The sequence below is a fragment of the Rhinoderma darwinii genome, chromosome 5 (assembly GCF_050947455.1).
Source record: "Rhinoderma darwinii isolate aRhiDar2 chromosome 5, aRhiDar2.hap1, whole genome shotgun sequence".
Taxonomy (NCBI): Eukaryota; Metazoa; Chordata; class Amphibia; order Anura; family Rhinodermatidae; genus Rhinoderma; species Rhinoderma darwinii.
The window spans coordinates 265,575,426-265,595,892 of NC_134691.1; the positions used below are offsets into that span (position 1 = coordinate 265,575,426).

Genomic DNA, 20,467 nt, shown 5'->3' on the forward strand with positions numbered 1-20,467 from the left:
CGTTGCCTTGGTGACGCGTCCCTCTCTTGACATCCAGCCCGACCTCCCATGTGACCGCTGCAGCCTGTGATTGGCCTGTGATTGGCTGCAGCGGTCACATGGGCTGAAACGTCATCCCGGGAGGCCGGACTGGAGGAAGAAGCAGGGAGTTCTGGGTAAGTATGAACGTCTTTTTTTTTTACAGGTTGATCTATATTGTGATTGGTAGTTTCTGTCCAGGGTGCTGAAAGAGTTACTGCCGATCGTTTAACTCTTTCAGCACCCTGGACAGTGACTATTTACTGACGTCACCTAGCAACGCTCCCGTAATTACGGGTGCACACACGTAGTCACCCGTAATTACATGCGCCCCAAAGACTTCTATGGGCCTGCCCGTGCCGTAATTACGGCCTGAAATAGGACATGTTCTATATTTTTAAACGGCACGGGCACCTTCCCATAAGCATACGGGGAGGTACCTGTGGCCAATAGAAGTCCATAGGCTCGTAAAAACGTGCCATAATTACGGCCCGTAATTATGGGCGTTTTTACGTTCGTGTGCATGGGGCCTAAGAATGCACTTAGGGGGGTTCAAAGTACCTAGAAACCCTTGCTGAGCCATTCATGAGAAGTGGAGTTAAAAATCTTTCTGCAGCCATGAGAGGGAGCTCACTGCATATTAATTTAAAGGCTTTGTGCATGAAAAAAAATCAATATACATGCAATTTACTAAGTCCCTGTAGTAAAAAGTTGCACTTATCTGTTGTTTTGTTGTTTTTTTAAAGCTTTCCTTATACTTTCAATAGCTGTGATACCTGGTTTGCACAGTGCAGTTATAAAAAGACACGTCCATCAAGTTCAACCAAGGTGTCACAGCGCGGGGTGTGGACCAACTGGGCCGTACCGCATAGCGGGATAGCAGCTGGCCAACTAGGTACAAAACAATGTCTATAGTCCAGAAAGGGTACCTGAGGGAATGTAGACAGTAGCGGTGACACAACTTGACTTTCACTGTAGGTGGCACAGTAGATACAGCGGAAAACACGACTTGACTTTCACTGTAGATGGCACAGTAGATGCAGCGGAAGACACGACTTGACTTTCACTGTCAATGGCACAGAGGCACGGTAGCACGGGATACAGGGTACAGGCAGCAGGAACGGGTAAAACTGGGAACTGGAAAACACTGGGAGACCATTTGCAAGACAAACTTTAGGTATACAACATTGCTCAGGCAAGGATCAAGTGGGCAGAGCCCTTTTTATAGTCCAGCAGCATTCTGGGCTAATTACTGATTATAAACAACTGGACGCGTACTGGCCCTTTAAGGCCGTGCACGCGCGGGCGCACGCGCCCTGCAGAAAACAGTCATAGAACCCGGAAATTAGTTCCGACGTCTCCGTGGAGGGACATGCCGCCGAGATCACAGACGTACATGGCTGGGGCCGTCAGAGTGTAAGTCTGAACGACGGTCCGCTGCCATAAATGTTATAGTATCCCCCCTCTTACGCCCCCTCTTCTTGGGGCCAGAGCGGGAGAGAAAATTCTTCACGAGGACAGGGGCATCGATGTTCTCCTCTGGCTCCCAAGACCTCTCCTCTGGACCAAATCCCCTCCAATCACCCAAATAAAACGTCCTTCCTCCCACTTTCTTGGTGGCCAGGATCTCCCTCACTTCAAAAGTCCCTGACGAGCCACCTAGAGCCACTGTGGAACTAGGAGTCCTGGAGTAGTGGTTCAGGACCACGGCCTTCAGCAAGGAGACATGGAAGGAGTTAGGGATCTTGAGGGTAGGAGGCAGCCAAAGCTTGTAAGACACAGGATTGATTTGTAGCAGAATCTCGAAGGGTCTGAGGAACCTGGGAGTAAACTTGCAAGACGGCACTCTCAGCCGGATATTCCTGGAAGACAACCAGACCTTCGTACCTGGAAGAAACTGGGGAGGTTCTTCTCTTCTACTGTCTGCCTTTCTCTTCATGCGGTCCACCGCCAGCAGAATAGAAGATCGTGTCTGTTGCCATATCTGCAGAAAGTCCCTGAAAGTAGAGTCAGCTGCAGGCACCTGGGACATAGTAGAGACAGGGAGAGGTATACGAGGATGTTGGCTGTAGACGATGAAGAACGGACTGGAGTTGGTGGACTCACAGGTATGGTTATTATAGGAGAACTCAGCCCACGGGAGCAGCTGCACCCAGTCATCATGCCGTCTGGAGACAAAGTGCCGCAAATAGTTCTCCATAATCTGGTTAACCCTTTTGACTTGTCCATTGGACTGAGGATGATAAGCCGAGGAGAAATCCAACTTCACAACGAGGAGGCCGCAGAGTGCTCTCCAGAACTTCGAGGTGAACTGGACCCCTGGATCTTAGACAATATGCAGAGGCAAGCCGTGCAGATGGAATATGTGTTGAACTAAGAGGTCGACCAGTCGAGCAGCAGAAGGCAGACCAGTCTGGGAAACAAAATGAGCCATTTTAGAAAATCGATCCACCACCACCCAGATCATACTGCATCCCGCAGAGAGAGACAGATCTGTGACAAAGTCCATAGCAACATGCTGCCAGGGGGCATCGGGCGCAGGCAGTGGTTGGAGCAGATCGGCTGGTCTGGAGTGGGCAATTTTGTTTGCTGCGCACACCGTACAGGAGGAGACAAAGTCCATGACGTCTTTGGGCAGCGTGGGCCACCAGAACTGACGAGCAATTAGGTCTCGGGTCTTACCAGCACCCGCATGACCTGCCAGCTTGGAACTGTGACCCCAGCAAAGGATTCTTCCTCTGACTGCCAGACGTACAAAAGTCCTTACGGGAGGAATGTCTCTAACTTTCAGAGGGTTAACAGAGAAGATGCAGGAAGGATCAATAATATTCTGTGGGGACTCCACAGTGTCCTCTGTTTCAAATGACCTAGACAAGGCATCGGCCCTCACATTCTTGTCAGCAGGTCGGTAGTGGAGTTCGAACCGGAACCGAGCAAAGAACAACGACCACCTGACTTGACGAGGATTCAGCCGTTGAGCCGTCTGTAGATAGGTCAGGTTCTTGTGGTCCGTGAAGACCAGGATAGGATGTGCTGCAGCTTCCAGTAGGTGTCTCCACTCCTGCAGGGCCAGCTTGATGGCCAGTAACTCCCGATCCCCAATCGAGTAGTTGCGCTCTGCGGAAGAAAATAGCTTAGAATACACCGTGTTCCAAATTATTATGCACATTGGATTTAAGTGTCATAAACATTTAATTATTAGTTTTTCAATTAAACTCATGGATGGTATTGTGTCTTAGGGCTCTTTGGATCATTGTAATCAATCTCAGACACCTGTGATAATTAGTTTTCCAGGTGTGCCCAATCAAAGAAAAACTACTTAAGAAGGACGTTCCACATTATTAACCCCTTCAGGACTGAGCCTGTTTTGGCCTTCAGGACAAAGCCGATTTTCCAAATCTGACGTGTCACTTTATGTGGTAATAACTCCGGAACGCTTTTACCTATCCAAGTGATTCTGAGACTGTTTACTCGTGACATATTGTACTTTATGTTAGGGAAAAAATCTGGTCGCTAAATTTAATATTTATTTGTAAAAAACACCAAGATTTAGAGAAAATTAGCAAAAATTAGCATTTTTCTAAATTTAAATGTATCTACTTGTAAAACAGATAGTAATACCACACAAAATACTTACTAGTTTACATTTCCCATAGGTCTACTTTATGTTTGCATCGTTTTTTGAACATTCTTTTATTTTTCTAGGACGTTACAAGGCTTAGAACTTTAGCAGCAATTTTTCATATTTTCAAGAAAATTTCAAAAGCCTATTTTTTCAGGGACCAGTTCAGTTCTGAAGTGGCTTTGAGGGCCTTATATATTAGAAAGTCCCCATAAATCACCCCATTTTGAAAACTGCACCCCTAAAAGTATACAAAACAGCATTCAGAAAGTGTTTTAACCCTTTAGGTGTTTCACAGGAATTAAAGCAAAGTAGAGGTGAAATTTAAAAATATAATTTATTTTTTTTTGAAAATTCATTTGCAATAAATTTTTTCTGTACCACAAAAGGTTTTACTCAAGAAATGCAACTCAATATTTACTGCCCAGATTCTGCAGTTTTTAGAAATATCCCACATGTGGCCCTAGTGCGGTAATGGACTGAAACACAGGCCTCAGAAGCAAAGGAGCACCTAGAGGATTTTGGGGCCTCCTATTTTAGAATATATTTTAGGCACCATGTTAGGTTTGACTAGGTCTTTTGGTACCAAAACAGTAAAGACCCCCCAAAAGTGACCCCATTTTGGAAACTACACCCCTCAAGGAATTTATCTATGGATATAGTTAGCATTTTGAACCCACAGTTTTTTTGCTAAATTTATTTGAATTCGTATGTGAAGATGAAAATCGACTTTTTTTCTGAAAAAAACATAGAAATTTGTAATTTTTACAAGGAATAAAGTAGAAAAAACACCCCAACATATGTAACGCAATTTCTTCCGATTATAGCAATACCCCATATGTGGGAATAAACTGCTGTTTGGACCCACAGCAGGGCACAGAAGGGAAGGAGCGCCATTTGGATTTTGGATTTCTGATTTTGCTGGAATAGTTTTCAGTGCCGTGTGGTGTTTACAATGCACTGCAGGAACCAAAATAGTGGAAACCCCCCAAAAGTGACCCCATTTTGGAAACTACACCCCTCAAGGAATTTTTTTTTAGGGGTAAAGTTAGCATTTTGACCAAACAGTTGTTTTGCTGAATTCATTGGAATTAGTCTGTAAAGGTAAAAATCAATTTTTTTGCAGAAAAAACGTAGACATTTTTAATTTTTACAAGTAATGAAGGAGAAAAAGCACCCCAACATTTGTAAAACAATTTCTCCCGATTACTTAAATACGCCATATGTGGTAATAAAGTGCTGTTTGGACCCACAGCGGGGCTTAGAAGGCAAGGAGCGCTATTTGGCTTTTGTAGCTCAAATTTAGCTGGAATAGTTTTTGGGTGTCATGTCGAATTTGCAAAGCCCCCGAGGGACCAAAACAGTGGACGCCCCCCAAAAGTAACCCCATTTGGGAAACTACACCAGTTAAGGAATCTATCTAGGGGTATAGTGAGCATTTAGACCCCACACGTCTTTTGCAGAATTTATTAGAATTAGGCCGTGAAAATTAATATCAACATTATTTCCACTAAAATGTAGAATTTTTTCAATTTCACGAAGGATAAAGGAGAAAAAGCACCCCAATATTTGTAAAGCAATTTCTCCCGAGTACGGCTATATCCCACATGTGGTCATAAATGCTTTTTCATTAGAAAGTAATTAACCCTTTCCGGACTGATCTATGTTTTGCTTTTTCTTTTTAATTTTTCCCTCCCCGCATTCCGAGAGCAATAACTTTTTTTATTTTTCTGTCAATAGAGCGGTGTGAGGGCTTATTTTTTGCGGGACGAGCTGTAGTTTTTATTGGTACCATTTTTTGGTACATACAACTTTTTTAGCACTTATTACATTTTTTGGTAGAGCCAACGTGACCAAAAAACTGCGGATTTGCCGTTTTAAATTCTTTATTTTTCACGGCGTTCACCGTGCAAGTTAAATAATGGTATATTGTAATAGTTTCGACTTTTATGGACGCAGCAATACCAATGTTGTGTATTTATTTTTTTTTTTACTACTTATTTACTACTTTATTTTATTACTTTAGAGAAAAAATGTGAAAAGGTTGTTTTTTTGGACTTTAAATATTTATTTAATTTTTTCCACTAATAATAACTATTTACTTTTGTTTTTACAAATTTTATTAAACCACATAGGAGACTTGAACCAGCGATCGTTAGATCACTGGTAGAATACACTGCATTACTAATGTATTGCAGTATATTGTCATTTTTACATGCTCCTGTAACAGCGCGATCGCTGTTTCTGTCCGTTAGTCCCGCGTGTCAGCTGTAATACACAGCTGACACCCGCAGCGTATAGCACGGGCTCAGTGAGTGAGACGCTCCATACATCACCCCCCCACACACCACGACATGCTATTAAGTCATGGTGCAAGAAAGGTTTAATGCGCAGCGGATGGTGAAAAGTGAAAATTAAAATTTTAGACTGATGTGCCATTTTAGTGCACTATATGTTGTGCCCAGTTTGTGCCACAAATACCACAAATAAAATATTAACACGGTTCTCCCGGGTAGGGCGATGCCATATCGGTGGACGTAAACGGCTGTTTGGGCACCCTGTAGGGCTCAGAAGGGAGGGAGCGCCATTTGGCTTTTGGAGCACAGATTTAGCTTGGTAGTAGCTCTGACGTTTTGCTGGTATTTCAGTTTATAATGTGGGGGCATATGTAGGCTGGGCAGAGTACATCAGGGGCATAATAAGAGGGTATAATAATGGGGTAAATAAATAAAAATCTGCAGATATCTGGCCAGTGTCGCACTGATAAATGGCGCCCGATCTTATCCGCTTTTGAAACACTGCACATTTTGCATCGCTATATTCTGGGAGCCAGAACTTTTTTTCTTTTCTCACGACCGGAGCCGTGTGAGGGCTTATTCTTTGCGGGACAATCTTTAGTTTTCATTGGTACCATTTTGGGGTACATGCAATTTTTGTTGATCACTTTTTATTCCATTTTTCGTCAAGCAAGGTGACCAAAAACCATCAATTCTGACAATGTTTTTTATTTATTTTTTACGGCTTTCACCCTTGGCTATAAATGACCATTATACTTTATTCTGCGGGTCGGTTATGGCGATACCATATGTATATCGTTATTTTTACATTTTGCAGCATTTGCGCAATAAAAGATCTTATTTATAAAATAAACAATTTTTTGTGTCACCGTATTCTGAGAGCCATAACTTTTTTATTTTTCAGTCAAAAAATTTGCGGGACGGGATGTAGTTTGTATTGGTACCATGTTGGCGTACATGCAACTTTTTGAGCACTTTTCATTGTATATTTTGGGAGGGGTGGTGACCAAAAAATAGTGATTCTGGCATTGTTTTTCGTTTATTTTATTTGCAGTGTTCACCGTGCGGGAAAAATAATATTATAGTTTTATAGATGGGGTTGATACGATCGCGGTAATACCAAATATGTGTACTTTTTTTTTACGTGTTAGTTTTTTTTCCTATAATAAAAGACTTATTATAGGAAAAAAGCAGTTCTTGTTTACTGTATGTCACTTATAACTTTTATTTTTACACTTTTTTTTCAATATTTTTATTCTTTTTTTTACTTTCTTTACTTGTCCCACTAGGGGACACTTAGACTTGCAGCTCTGATCGCTGCTGGAATACATTACACTACCTACGTAGCGTAATGCATTCCAACTGTCATTGTGACGTGACAGTCACACCGACAGGAAGCCTACGACGACCACCCTCCGGCTGGTCCTCGTAGGCTTCTGTACATGGCAGCGAGGAAGCCATTGTCTGGCGTCCGGTTGCCATGGGTACCATTGCCAGCCCCCGTGATTTCACGTGGGGGCTGCTGATCTCCGCTAAAATCCTTAGATGTGGCGATCGGAATCGACCGCCACATCGAAGGGGTTAACTGCCGAAATCTGCGGCGATGGGCCGCTGATCGGCAACAGGGAATGCAGGGCAGACACTCTGCACAGTTAACCGCCGCTGCGGTGTAGCACTGTGCGGCGGTTAACTGTCAAAGCACAGACGTAACTGCACGTCGAGGTGCGCGAAGTTACTGCTCACCTCGACGTGCATTAACGTCAAGGTGCGGGAAGGGGTTAAGCAGCCCACAGGTTTCAAGCAATATGGGAAAGAAAAAGGATCTCTATGCTGCCGAAAAGCGTGAAATAGTGCAATAACTTGGACAAGGTATGAAAACATTGGATATTTCAAGAAAACTTAAGCGTGATCATCGTACTGTGAAAAGATTTGTGGCTGATTCAGAGCACAGACGGTTTTGTTCAGATAAAGGCAGAATGAGGAAGATTTCTGCCAGACAAATGAATAGGATTACGAGAGCAGCTGCTAAAATGCCATTGCAAAGCAGCAAACAGGTATTTGAAGCCGCTGGTGCCTCTGGAGTCCCATGAACCTCAAGGTGTAGGATCCTCCAGAGGTTTGCAAGTGTGCATAAAGCTATTATTCGGCCACCCCTAAACAATGCTCACAAGCAGAAACGGTTGCAGTGGGCTCAGAAATACATGAAGACTAATTTTCAAACCGTGTTGTTTACTGATGAGTGCCGTGCAACCCTGGATGGTCCAGATGGATGGAGTAGTGGATAGTTGGTGAATGGCCACCATGTCAGCAAGGAGGTGGCGGAGTCATGTTTTGGGCTGGAATCATGGGGAAAGAGCTGGTAGGAACCTGATGGTGTGAAAATGACCTCTGCAAAGTACGTAGAGTTTATACTGACCACTTTCCTCCGTGGTACCAAAAGAAGAACCGTGCCTTCCGTAGCAAAATTATCTTCATGCATTACAGTACACCATCTCATGCTGCAAAGAATACCTCTGTGTCATTGGCTGCTATGGGCATAAAAGGAGAGAAACTCATGGTGTGGCTCCATGTTCCCCTGACCTCAACCCTATTGAGAACCTTTGGAGCATCCTCAATCAAAATATCTATGAGGGTGGGAGGCAGTTCACATCAAAACAGAAGCTCTGGGAGGCTATTCTGACATCCTTCAAAGATATTCAAGCAGAAACTGTCCAAATACTCACAAATTCAATGGATGCAAGAATTGTGAAGGTGATATCAAAGAAGGGGTCCTATGTTAACATGTAACTTGGCCTGCTGAGTTTTTTTTGATTGAAAGAGCTTTTGATTTCTGTAAATATGACCTCCTGATGCTGCAAATTCAACAAATTACCATTTTAGTTCTCTTTACAACCTTTAAAATGTTTTGATCTCTGTTGTGCATATTAATTTGAAACTGTGCATTTTGAGTTTTTTACTTCTAAAAAAAAATCTGTTATCATTAGGAGATTTGTTCAATAAAATTTGCATTATACTCCAACGGTTGATGGCTTGAAGATTATACTGACTGTCATTTGCATCGACTAATTAGGAAAATCAGCGAAAAATAACATTTGCATAATAATTTGGAACGCGGTGTAGTAGCCACATACCACAGTCTTGCCTTTCGAACCTCTCTGGAACAAAAGTGCACCGGCACCAACAGAGGAAGCGTCCACCTCTAATGAAAACTGTAGGAATACATCAGGGTGATGAAGAATAGAGGCTGACGTGAAGACCTTTTTTAAGGTTTTAAATGCGACTTCGGCTTCTGGAGTCCACATCTTTGCATTCAGGCCCTTTTTGGTGAGTTCAGACATGGGAGTTGTCAATGAGGAGAAGTTGGGAATGAACAACCAATAGAAGTTGGCGAATGCCAGGAAGCGCTGTATGGCCCTTAAGCCTTGACGGCGTGGCCATTCAGGACAGCCTTTACCTTCTCAGTATCAATTTTGAGGCCCTGATCAGAGATAATATAGCACAGGAAGGGTAGTGACTTTCTTTCGAACACGCACTTCTCCAGCTTGGCATATAGGTGATTCTCCCTTAATCGAAGCAAAACTTGGTGGACATGTCTCTGATGAGTTACAGGATCTGAGGAAAAAAATCTAAATGTCATCAAGATACTCCACAACACAGGAAAAATGTCATTGATGAATTCTTGAAAAACCGCTGGGGCGTTACACAGGCCGAACGGCATAACCAGGTATTTGTAGTGCCCATCACGTGTATTAAATGCAGTCTTCCACCCGTCACCCCAACGAATCCGGATTAGATTGTAGGCCCCCCGCAGGTCTAGTTTAGAAAAAAATATTTCCCCCCCGTATGCGATCAAATAGTTCAGAGATTAAGGGCAATGGGTATCTGTTCTTTACCGTGATCTGGTTGAGACCCCGGTAGTCAATGTAGGGTTAGAGGGATCCGTATTTTTTCTTGACAAAGAAAAATCCGGCTCCGGCCGGGGATGAGCATTTACGTATCAAGCCCTCTCTAGATTCTCCTTACGTGCACTTCGCACTGTGAGGAGGAGAAGAGAGGGAGCGACTGGCAGAAAGCACGGCCATCACTCGGATCACATCCAAGTGGCAGCTGTGCTTTACTCAGCGCAATAGACTTCTATGGGAGCCGTGCAGCCGGGAGAATGGCCCAAAATAGGGCATGTTCCGATTTTTGACTGCCCGGTTTACCGGGACGTCAAAAAAAATCGGCTGTGTGAATAGCCCCATTTTGGGTCTATTGTTCCTAATGCGGCCGTGTGACGGCCGTTCAAAACACGTCCGTCACACGGCCGAGAATCCCTGTTGTGTGAATAGGGCCTAAAGCATTGTAAAAAATAATAACTATTAACATAACTGGTAACGCCGCGTCTGTAAAAGCCTGAACTATTACAATCTAACCTTATTTAACATGCACGGTGAACGCCGTAAAAAAAAAAAAGTAAAACGTTTTTGTTCACCTCATCTCCAACAAAAATGTAATAAAAGTGATCAAAATCTTGCATGTACATCAAAATGGTACCATTAAAAACTACAGCTCGATCTGCAACAAATATGACCTCATACTGCTCAATCGACAGAAAAATAAAAAAGTTATGACTCTTAGAATTTGGCGACACAAAATACATTTTATTTTTTACAGTTAGTTTTTTCCTTATAAAAGTAGTAAAATATAAAATAACTGTATCAATTTGGTATCACCGTAATCGTACTGACTCACACAACACAGTTAACATTGTATTAATTGTATGGTGAATGCCGTAAAAATAAAGAGCAAAAAACAATAGAGGAATCGCTGTTTTTTTTCATTTACCACCCCACAAAGATTCCCCCCCCCCCCCCGTTTCCTAGTACATTATATGGTACAATAAAAAATAAACTGAAAAATAAAAGAGTTACGGCTTTTGGAAGTTGTAAAATATGAAAATGAAAATCTGTAATATGGCTGCAGTGGGAAGGGGTTAAAGAATAAACCAATAAATAAGCAAACAGCAGGGTGTGACCCCAATTACTGAATCATTCCCAGCACTACACAGAACAGGACCAACAGTGTGGGGTCAGCTTGTTTTTGGGAAAACCAGTCACCTGGTTGCCTGGTAAGGCACTAGTTGGGATTCGTGGGGGAGACTTTATGTTGTACGTTTGATTTAATAATTTAATGAACATATGATATGCTTAGATACAGGGTCCCAGCAGAGAGTATCACACATGATAGGATTAGATACATGGCTCAGCTGACAGTATCACACTTGATATGCATAGATACAGAGCCCCAACAGACAGTATCACGCATGATAGGCTTAAATACATGGCCCCAGCAGACAGTATCTATATACTTACCTTCCCTCTCCTGAGTTGGGTCTTCCTCCAGGCGCAGCACTGACATTATGTACTGACACATGCAATGTACTGACGATGAGCAGCGTCAGGAACCAGCACTGTATCAGGAGCTAAAGAGGACCTAACTCAGGAGTGAGGAGGGTAAGTATATGGAGATGTTACTGTAGTAACAGGGGCTCACGTAATTTACTACATGGACCCTAGTTACTACAGTAACTGTTAACATATGAGGTGCAGAGTCCATGGGCCAGCCTGGATCAGGACAGTAGCAACAACTCCTATAGCTACACCACAAGTGCTTGGCCCGGGCTCCGCATGGCCCTATCAGCTGCAATACCAGACACAAGCCGTGTGGTTCTGATTTTGGAAAAAAGCAGCCATATTTTTTGAATCCTAAACAACACCTTTCACTTTCAACCTTCTGCTAGCTCTGTTCCAAATAGTTGTATGGGTATATGGTTATGAAAATTAAGCTAGAAAATAAATAAGTCATAAAAGATAATAAGGGTATTACAAAATACTATCACTTTTAGTTCTTACCTACGGTAGTGCTTCTCAAACTATGAGTGGCCAACCAGTTGTTGATGAGGCATAGCTGAGGAGGCCTTTCTCTGGCTGCATCAATCTTTCAATTTTTCCATAAAATTTTGGCATGGATGCCGACCATAGGTGAAGCCTCAGTAGAAAAAGTTTGAAAAGCCCTTCAGCATACTTTGTATGTTACACGTCTAATTTAAAACAAAAAACAACAAAACAAAAAACTAGATCATATTTCCTTTCTCTTTATTTAATAAACATATTTTTCTAAAGATTGAAAAGATTGTGAAGGTGCACAACCAAAGGACAACCCTAAGGATACAGTAATGTCTTTTTATTAATAAAATATGCTGAAATATATTTATGAATATTTAAGAAACGCAATTTCTTGTGTTATAACATTTTTTTATGCAGTGTATAAAATCAGCCTTCTGCTGAACTTCTCACCTATTCCCTACTTTCAAACAAAAGAGACACAAAATATTCTCATTAAAATAATTGCTATGCTTGCTAACTCTCATACCCAATTTAAAGTGGTAACCTTAGCTGACAAAAGCTAAAAGATTTTAAAGGGCAAACCGGTCTCTTCTATAAATTTCCTACTTGTCACATTTGTTTCAATTTTCAACTTATTTTAAACTTAAGGCACAGAGAACTGATATTGATAAATATTATTTTACCTATCTATATCCCTTCATAGGATGTTATTTTTTTTTTAATTATTATTAAAAATATTTAGTATTTGTCACTTTGAATCTACCATAAATAAATAATAGAAGACAGATAGGAAATACGAGGCACTCACCGCAGTGGCAATAAAAAAGATTTATTGAGGTTGATCTCGGTCAGTAATGATGTGGAGGATGCCAACGACCGTTTCACGCTACAAGCGCTTTGTCAAGGGTCCTTGACAAAGTGCTTGTAGCGTGAAACGGTCGTTGGCATCCTCCACATCATTACTGACCGAGATCAACCTCAATTAATCTTTTTTTATTGCCACTGCGGTGAGTGCCTCGTATTTCCTATCTGTCTTCTATCAAGTTACACATACGTGCTGTTTTCCACCAATGAGCACCCCGCCGGCGACATTTTGACAGCTGTATTCCCATGTGTTCTGAGCCACATCGCGTTTATATGTAGAGACTGTGTCTTTCCCTGCATTGAAGCAGTGCCAGCCCCCTCTCTCCTCTCACTACAACATAAATAATTAGGGCATGGCCCCACGTGGCGGTTTTCCTCCGCAGCTGTCCGCATCAATGCCGCACAGAATCTGCGTTGCAGATTCTGTGGCGGATCTGCCCAAAATGTGCAGTAAATTGATGCGGACTAGCTGCTGCTTACTGCGGTAAAAGTACTTCCCTTTTCTCTATCAGTGCAGGATAGAGAGAACGGACAGCACTTTCCCTAGTGAAAGTAAAAGAATGTCATACTTACCGGCCGTTGTCTTGGTGACGCGTCCCTCTTTCGGCATCCAGCCCGACCTCCCTGGATGACGCGGCAGTCCATGTGACCGCTGCAGCCTGTGATTGGCTGCAGCCGTCACTTAGACTGAAACGTCATCCTGGGAAGCCAGACTGGAGGAAGAAGCAGGGAGTTCTCGGTAAGTATGAACTTCTATTTTTTTTACAGGTTGCTGTATATTGGGATCGGTAGTCACTGTCCAGGGTGCAGAAACAGTTACTGCCGATCGCTTAACTCTTTCAGCACCCTGGGCAGTGACTATTTACTGACGTCTCCCAGCAACGCTCCCGTAATTACGGGAGCCCCATTGACTTCCTCAGTCGGGCTGTAGACCTAGAAATACATAGGTCCAGCCAGAATGAAGAAATGTCATGTCAAAAAAGCAAGACGCATCCGCAGCACACATAACATGTGCATGACATCTGCGGACTTCATTGCGGAATTTAGAATCTCCATTGAATTCAATGGAGAACTTCCGCAATGAGTCTGCAACCAGTCCGCCACTGGTCCGCATCCATTGTATGCTGCGGACACCAAATTCCGCACCGCAGCCTATGCTCCGCAGCGGAATTTTCAGCCTCGTCTAAACGAAGCCTACTAAAAAGAAGTGGAAGGCAATGGAGAAACGGGTCCGCTGCGGATTAATGCTGCGGAGTGTCCGCAGCGGAATTCCGCCACGTGGGGCTTTGCCCTTAATGTATCAGATTAAAAAAAAAAAAAAAACTTTTTTTTTTTATTTGGAAATTTTATTAAATGGCAATTTTTTTTTTGCTTTATCAAAGTTTATTAGATTTTCAGTACAAATATACAATAGAAATGTAATTGCACATAAAACAAGTGGCAGTTTAACTGAACTTAAATGGCAATTTTGAAGTGTTTAGCTTTTTTTATACAATTTTTTTAAAAAGCAAAACATTTATTCAAATCCCCCGTCTTAGGATTTCATTATTTTAGAGCATTTTAATTACATGACAAAATGCTCAATAGCATCAAGTTTGCATTTGTTTTTAACCAAAATGTTTTTGTACTTTTTTCACTCAATTTACAATGCATTAGTTTTTCAATACACGTTTCTCTTGAATTTCCCTTGACTTTAATATCAAAAGGAAGGATAACCATTTAGTTATTCATTCTTCAGCATAAGAAAAAAATAGATAACTAATATATGAGACAAAACGGGGGCCTCAGAATTCTCAACAGCTAAATATATCACATTTTGCAGCATTTTGTGTTTCTATCATTTACCTTTATTATAGCTTACATTCTCTTTGGGAGATTTGAAGGGATATATTCTATGCTTCTTGTAATCACCTACAAAGTTTAGTGTAAAACCTAGTTGTTTATGGATTCATATACCATCCATATTTGTGTTTAGCATTTTTTAATGCAAAGAATGGATGCGGATTTATTTCAAATTAGTGATTTAATGCTTTTTAAATTACGTTTTCCTCCTTTGTATTATAAGACACACACAATAAGCATAACATATCGATGACATACAAATGCATCCAAATTCTGAACATTCTCCATAGACTTTAATAGTAATTTTGCGACCACAAAATGGTTAACAGTAGCACTTTTATATGAGAATAGCCACATTGATTAACATTTGTTTACAATATGGACCATAAAAATACAAATGTGACACGGATGCAAAACAACACTTATGTGAAATTACCCTTAAGCTGCCCAAAAATCGAATGCGTATGGAGGCTTTCCAATGGTAGTAAGCATGAATTGAGTATTTTTCAACTTACCCAAACCTTTGTTCTGCAGAGAGAAGCTGATGCCTGTCTGGGAGAGGTTTGTCTCCCTCTCTCCTATTTAATAAACATGCTCAGGGGAGGTCCAGTGAGATATCAGTCATCCAGACAAGCATTAGGTGGACAGCTATCTTATTTGTGTATCCAGTTTTATAACTTGTATGCATTTTCTGATTCCAATGCTATGGACTATGGGGTGGTCAGTCTATCGTTTCGAGAAAACCAGCTAAGATATCAAGTCGTGATCTTTTCTGCAGCGTCTTGGGGTCATTATCAAACTTTCTCCAAAATATTGCTTGTGGTATTAAAATTTGTTAGTTCAGATCAGTATTCCTGATGCCTTCACTCAAAAGCAAATCACCAACTCCAGATGTTGTTGTACATACCAAACTTCCATGGATCCTCCATCATGACTTAAAATCAAATGAATGAAAAGCTATTGTCTGATTTTTGCACAGCTCCCTATATTTACTGTTCATTTACTGGTTTCCTATGTTTTGTGTTTGTTCGTTGCAGGATGGGCTCTTTTTATGCTCCTGGATTGATAGGAATCAATGTCCTTAGGTTGCTGACCTCTATGTACTTTCAATGTTGGGCCGTTATGAGTAGTAATGTTCCTCATGAACGTGTATTTAAAGCATCTAAATCAAACAACTTCTACATGGGACTTCTTCTTCTTATCCTTTTCTTGAGTCTACTGCCAGTAGCCTACACAATCATGTCTCTCTCACCCTCATTTGACTGTGGACCTTTCAGGTATGATAGTATAAAGACACTCTAATATTCCAAATAATATCCTGGCTGTGCTGTAATTCCAATATATATTTAGGTTTTGTGACCAACTAGAACTGTGTATATTACATAAAGGGATTGTTAATTTTGGATTTTGTTTTTATTATTTATACATTTGTAAAATATGAAATCATACTGTTTTCTAATATTCATGCATTAGAAATTCTGCTCACATACCTTTCTTATAGTACATGAAGCCCTTGTCACAGTAGTATGTTATAGCCCACAGATTAGTCCTGTCTAAAGTATCCACAGGCTAACTAAATAGGACTAAACAAGGCATCAGTCATGTGACCCCCACCCACAGACAGACACACACACACACACACACACACACACACACACACACACACACACACACATCATTTGACCTCTAACATTCAGTTAGCAAAAGGGTTACATGACATACATGTGTTGTGGCAACATAGAGGACATATCAAAGGCAGATGGGTAGCTAGGTTTTCCTGCACCTGGGGCAAAGATTCAGCTTGCCCCCCCAACTTCTTTCCCGACATCTCCTTCCCCCCTCACCATGTCTGCTTTTTCTAGCAACCAATGAGGTGTAATTTTTTTTTACCTTTGTTTTTATGTAACTCGAGCATAAAAACATTTGTACATTTTACAAGCAATATAGTTATATCAAGTAGTTAACATAACAATAAATTAAAAGAAAATAAATTAAAGAGGTCAATGTGCCCTACTAAAACGGATTGTATAACTGAGGCTAATGAAACTATATGGTGACATTATGAACAGCCTCTTGTAGATAGTGCTACACAGCCCCCTGTAGATAGTGCCACACACCCCTTGAAGATACTGCCACACTGCCCTCTTGTAAATAGTGCCACACAGCCCCCACTTGTAGATAGTGCCACACAGCCCCCACTTGTAGATAGTGCCACACAGCCCCCAATTGTAGATAGTGCCACACAGCCCTCACTTGTAGATAGTGCCACACAGCCCTCCTTGTAGTTAGTGCCACACCCTCCTTGTAGACAGTGACAAACACGCCCCTGTAGATATTGCCACACACCGCCTTGTAGATAGTGCCACACAGCCCCCCTTGTGGATCGTTCCACACAGCCACCCCCTATACAGTAGCTAGCTCCTTTCTACTCCATAGTATTCAAATGTATCTGCGTCCTAAGGACGCAGATACAACTGAAGGTGACAGTCGCCCGTGGCCCCGGATGCACGCAACGCCACTTCGAATGAGGGCGCCCGTTCTGCCCCGCCCGGCACATTATTAGCCAAGCAACATGTGCCCCCTCATGCCGCGGGCCCGCCACTTGAAATGCTGTGGTGTCCCCCTTCCTTCCCTTCTAGTTGTGTCTGGGCACATGCCCCGCCTGCCCCCCCCCAGCTACGCCCCTTCAAAGGGCTAAGTGAATAGGACTACTGATGGTATGATGATGAAGAACTGCTTCACCATGTGTGAATTTACTGTCTCTAGATGATTTATAAAATGGTCACCTGTCTCTATGCGATGTTGTCATGTTGTTAATAAAGTTAACTTTTAAAAAATACATGCAGAGAGGGCAGGGAGAAGAATGTAAGAGCTGCCCCTATATACACACTGACAGACATGATGATGAGATTCTGCTGTAGTTAGAAATACTTTATAACTTCTGCTCCTCAATAACCTATTATTCACCTGTTATATACCTGGACAGTGTTACCTGAACGGCAGTGGTCACATGATGTGTGGGTGGTGGGTCACATGACTGATACAATCTTTAGTCCATTCAGTTTTCCTATGGATACAATACAGTGGAATAATATGTGGGCTATACCATTTTTTCTTTTAGACAGAGGCAACTGCACTGATATAAGAAAGTTTTCTGATCAGAATTTTAAATACCTTTGTGTTAGAAAGCTGTATGATTTTCTATTCTATGAATATGTAAATTAAAGTAGTCAAAATTTCAGTTTCATGTCAGAAAATTATTTAAAATTTTCACTCTAGTACTGATAGAGTTGTTTGTTCTAAAGATCATGTAATGGTATGTCTGCTTTGCTCTCCCATGGAGTAGTCATTGCTGGTCTAATATAGTAGCTAAACAATTGGTTATGTAGGGCTGAGATACTGTGGTGAGATGTTGTTAGCAGAATAATTAGATCAAAATCTTAACGACACTTTTCCAGATTTTAGATAGTTGTAATGAGATCAAAACTCCATTGTTGACATCACAAGTGTAACAACTACGACCAGTTAATAGGTGCTTATTTCATCCCTGCATTTATATTAAAAGGTCTTTCTTCTTTGGACAATATTTTTCATTAGAAGCGCCCTTAGAAGGGTGATCAGTAATCTCTGGGGGAACCTGGCAGCAAGTGTTCAATATTCCTGCATTGCCACCACAGTAGAAATTAAGCTTTTAAAAGGGTATTCCGAAGAAAGAAAATTGATGGCCTCCCAAATCCAGAATGGCCGCCAGCACTGTCAGATCATATTACATTCTACAGCGCTGGCGGTTATTCTGGATACGGGAGCCATGAAGACGGAGAAGGACACTTTCTCTCCTAATGCAGAGCTATGAGCAGTCAGCAGCACGGACTACTGCAGTCCGTGTTATAGTTGGATGCAGAAACCGTAATAAAAGTCATTAAGAAAAACAATTATTGTGCACACTCCTGCACTATAATAATTTTTCTATATAATGTCAGTGTAACTGGAGGTACTGTTTAAAGTTAATTTTATCGACAATGAATATACGATGAATAGACAGATAGGTATGTGTCCTCAGGTTTTTAAATGCCCTACAAAGTGCTTGAAGTCGTTTGGTAGGTATAATTCTGATGACAGATGACCTTTAAAGGCTATGAACACTTTTAACCTTGAGAAAAAAAAAATATTTTTACATGTGTTAATGATAAATTATGTTTTAGGCTGCAATTTTCAGTCTTCATTATATGCAGTTTACAACAGGCTCCTAGTTTCAGACTTTTCTCATGTGGGCATGACCCTCCCAGTAATACATGCTGGATGTGAGGTCTGTGAATCCAGGATGCTGCTGCCTTCCCTAGCTCTCATGTATTAGCACAGCATTATTACTGTACTGCTTTCGCCTTCTACAGCCCTTGATGGGTCCCTTGTCCCTTGACACTGATGCTGAGAAGTGTGTGATACCCCCTCCCTTCTTTGCACAGTCTGCCATGGGTGCTGCCATCTGTCTTTAAACACACAGACAGCCTGAGTAATTTACCCTCTCCTCCTGGGGGCCTTCATTCAATTCTACACTCTGATTCAGTACAGCTGGTGTGATCTGCCCTCTCTGAAGACTTGGATGCTTACGCCCCTCTCCACACTCTGATCTACCATAAAACCTCCTCTCACTCCCTGTTAGGGTATGTTCACACGAACTAATTACGGACGTAATTCGGGCGTTTTTGCCCCGAATTACGTCCGAAAATAGCGCCTCAATAGCGTTGACAAACATCTGCCCATTGAAAGCAATGGGCAGACGTTTGTCTGTTCACACGAGGCATATATTTACGCGTCGCTGTCAAATAACGGTGCGTAAATAGACGCCCGCGTCAAAGAAGTGACCTGTTACTTCTTTGGCCGTAATTGGAGCCGTTATTCATTGACTCCAATGAATATCAGCGTCAATTACGTCCGTAATTGACGCGCGTTCAAGCGCCTGCACATGCCGTTACGGCTGAAATTATGGGGATGTTTTCAGGCGGAAACATCGCCGTAATTTCAGCCGTTACGGACGCTGTCGTGTGAACATACCCTTACTATCTCTAAAGGAGGGAGCAGAGATGGCCAATACAGTCAAGAGCAGCAGGGCCGGCACCTGGTTTATGTGGATCCTTGGGCGACACAGACTTAGTAGGCCCCTTTGCGGGGGACTCATAGTGGCAGTAAAATGGCAGAAAATGTCCCCCCATATAGATGTTAGGCCGTTTATGCCCCCATATAGAAGTTAGGCCCCCAGTTTGTACCCCCATAAATTTAGTGCCCTCTGTAGATAGAGCCACACAGCCCCCCTCCCAGGTAGTGCCACACAGCCACCCTCCCAGGAAGTGCCACACAGCCCCCAATCCCAGGTAGTGTCACACAGCCCCCCTCCTAGATAGTGCCACAAAGCCCCCTCCTCCCAGGTAGTGCCACACAGCCCCCCCCCAGCGGGGCCACAGGGCATGGGGGCCATGATGGCGGCCAGCATGGGGCCCCCTCATACCGCGAGCACTGTGGAGCCATGACGTCAGCACCCGGCGGCCGAGTGGGCCCCGGCACTTGCCTGCGTTCGCCGGGTGCTGATGCCGACCCTGAAGAGCAGTGTGCTGATGGAATTATATATATATAAATATATGTGTGTGTGTGTGTGTGTGAGAGTGTGTGTGTGTGTGTGTGTGTGTGTGTGTGTGTGTGTGTGTGTGTGTGTGTGTGTGTGTGTGTGTGTGTGTGTGTGTGTAAAAAAAAGCTAGGTGAAGGAGTTACACAGACTCTACAGCAGCAAAATGGAAAATACTTTTTGATGCAGACTATTTAGAAAGTTGCTTCATTTTGCATTTAGGAAGCGCATAAAAAATAATAATTAACAAAAATGAAGTACAAAGGTGTCCATAGCCTTTAAAGGATACATACATATCAGCATACTGCTTATAGGTTCA

The 20,467-nt window shown here is 42.2% G+C and overlaps 1 protein-coding gene across 1 annotated transcript in view; it reads left to right on the forward strand.

Moving 5' to 3' along the window:
• Nucleotides 1-20,467, forward strand: part of TMC2 (transmembrane channel like 2) — a 189,441-nt gene that overhangs the window by 159,287 nt on the left and 9,687 nt on the right. The window contains exon 16 of the mRNA XM_075828240.1: nt 15,569-15,808. Coding sequence (XP_075684355.1) covers nt 15,569-15,808 — 240 coding nt within the window. The remainder of the gene's footprint in view (nt 1-15,568; nt 15,809-20,467) is intronic.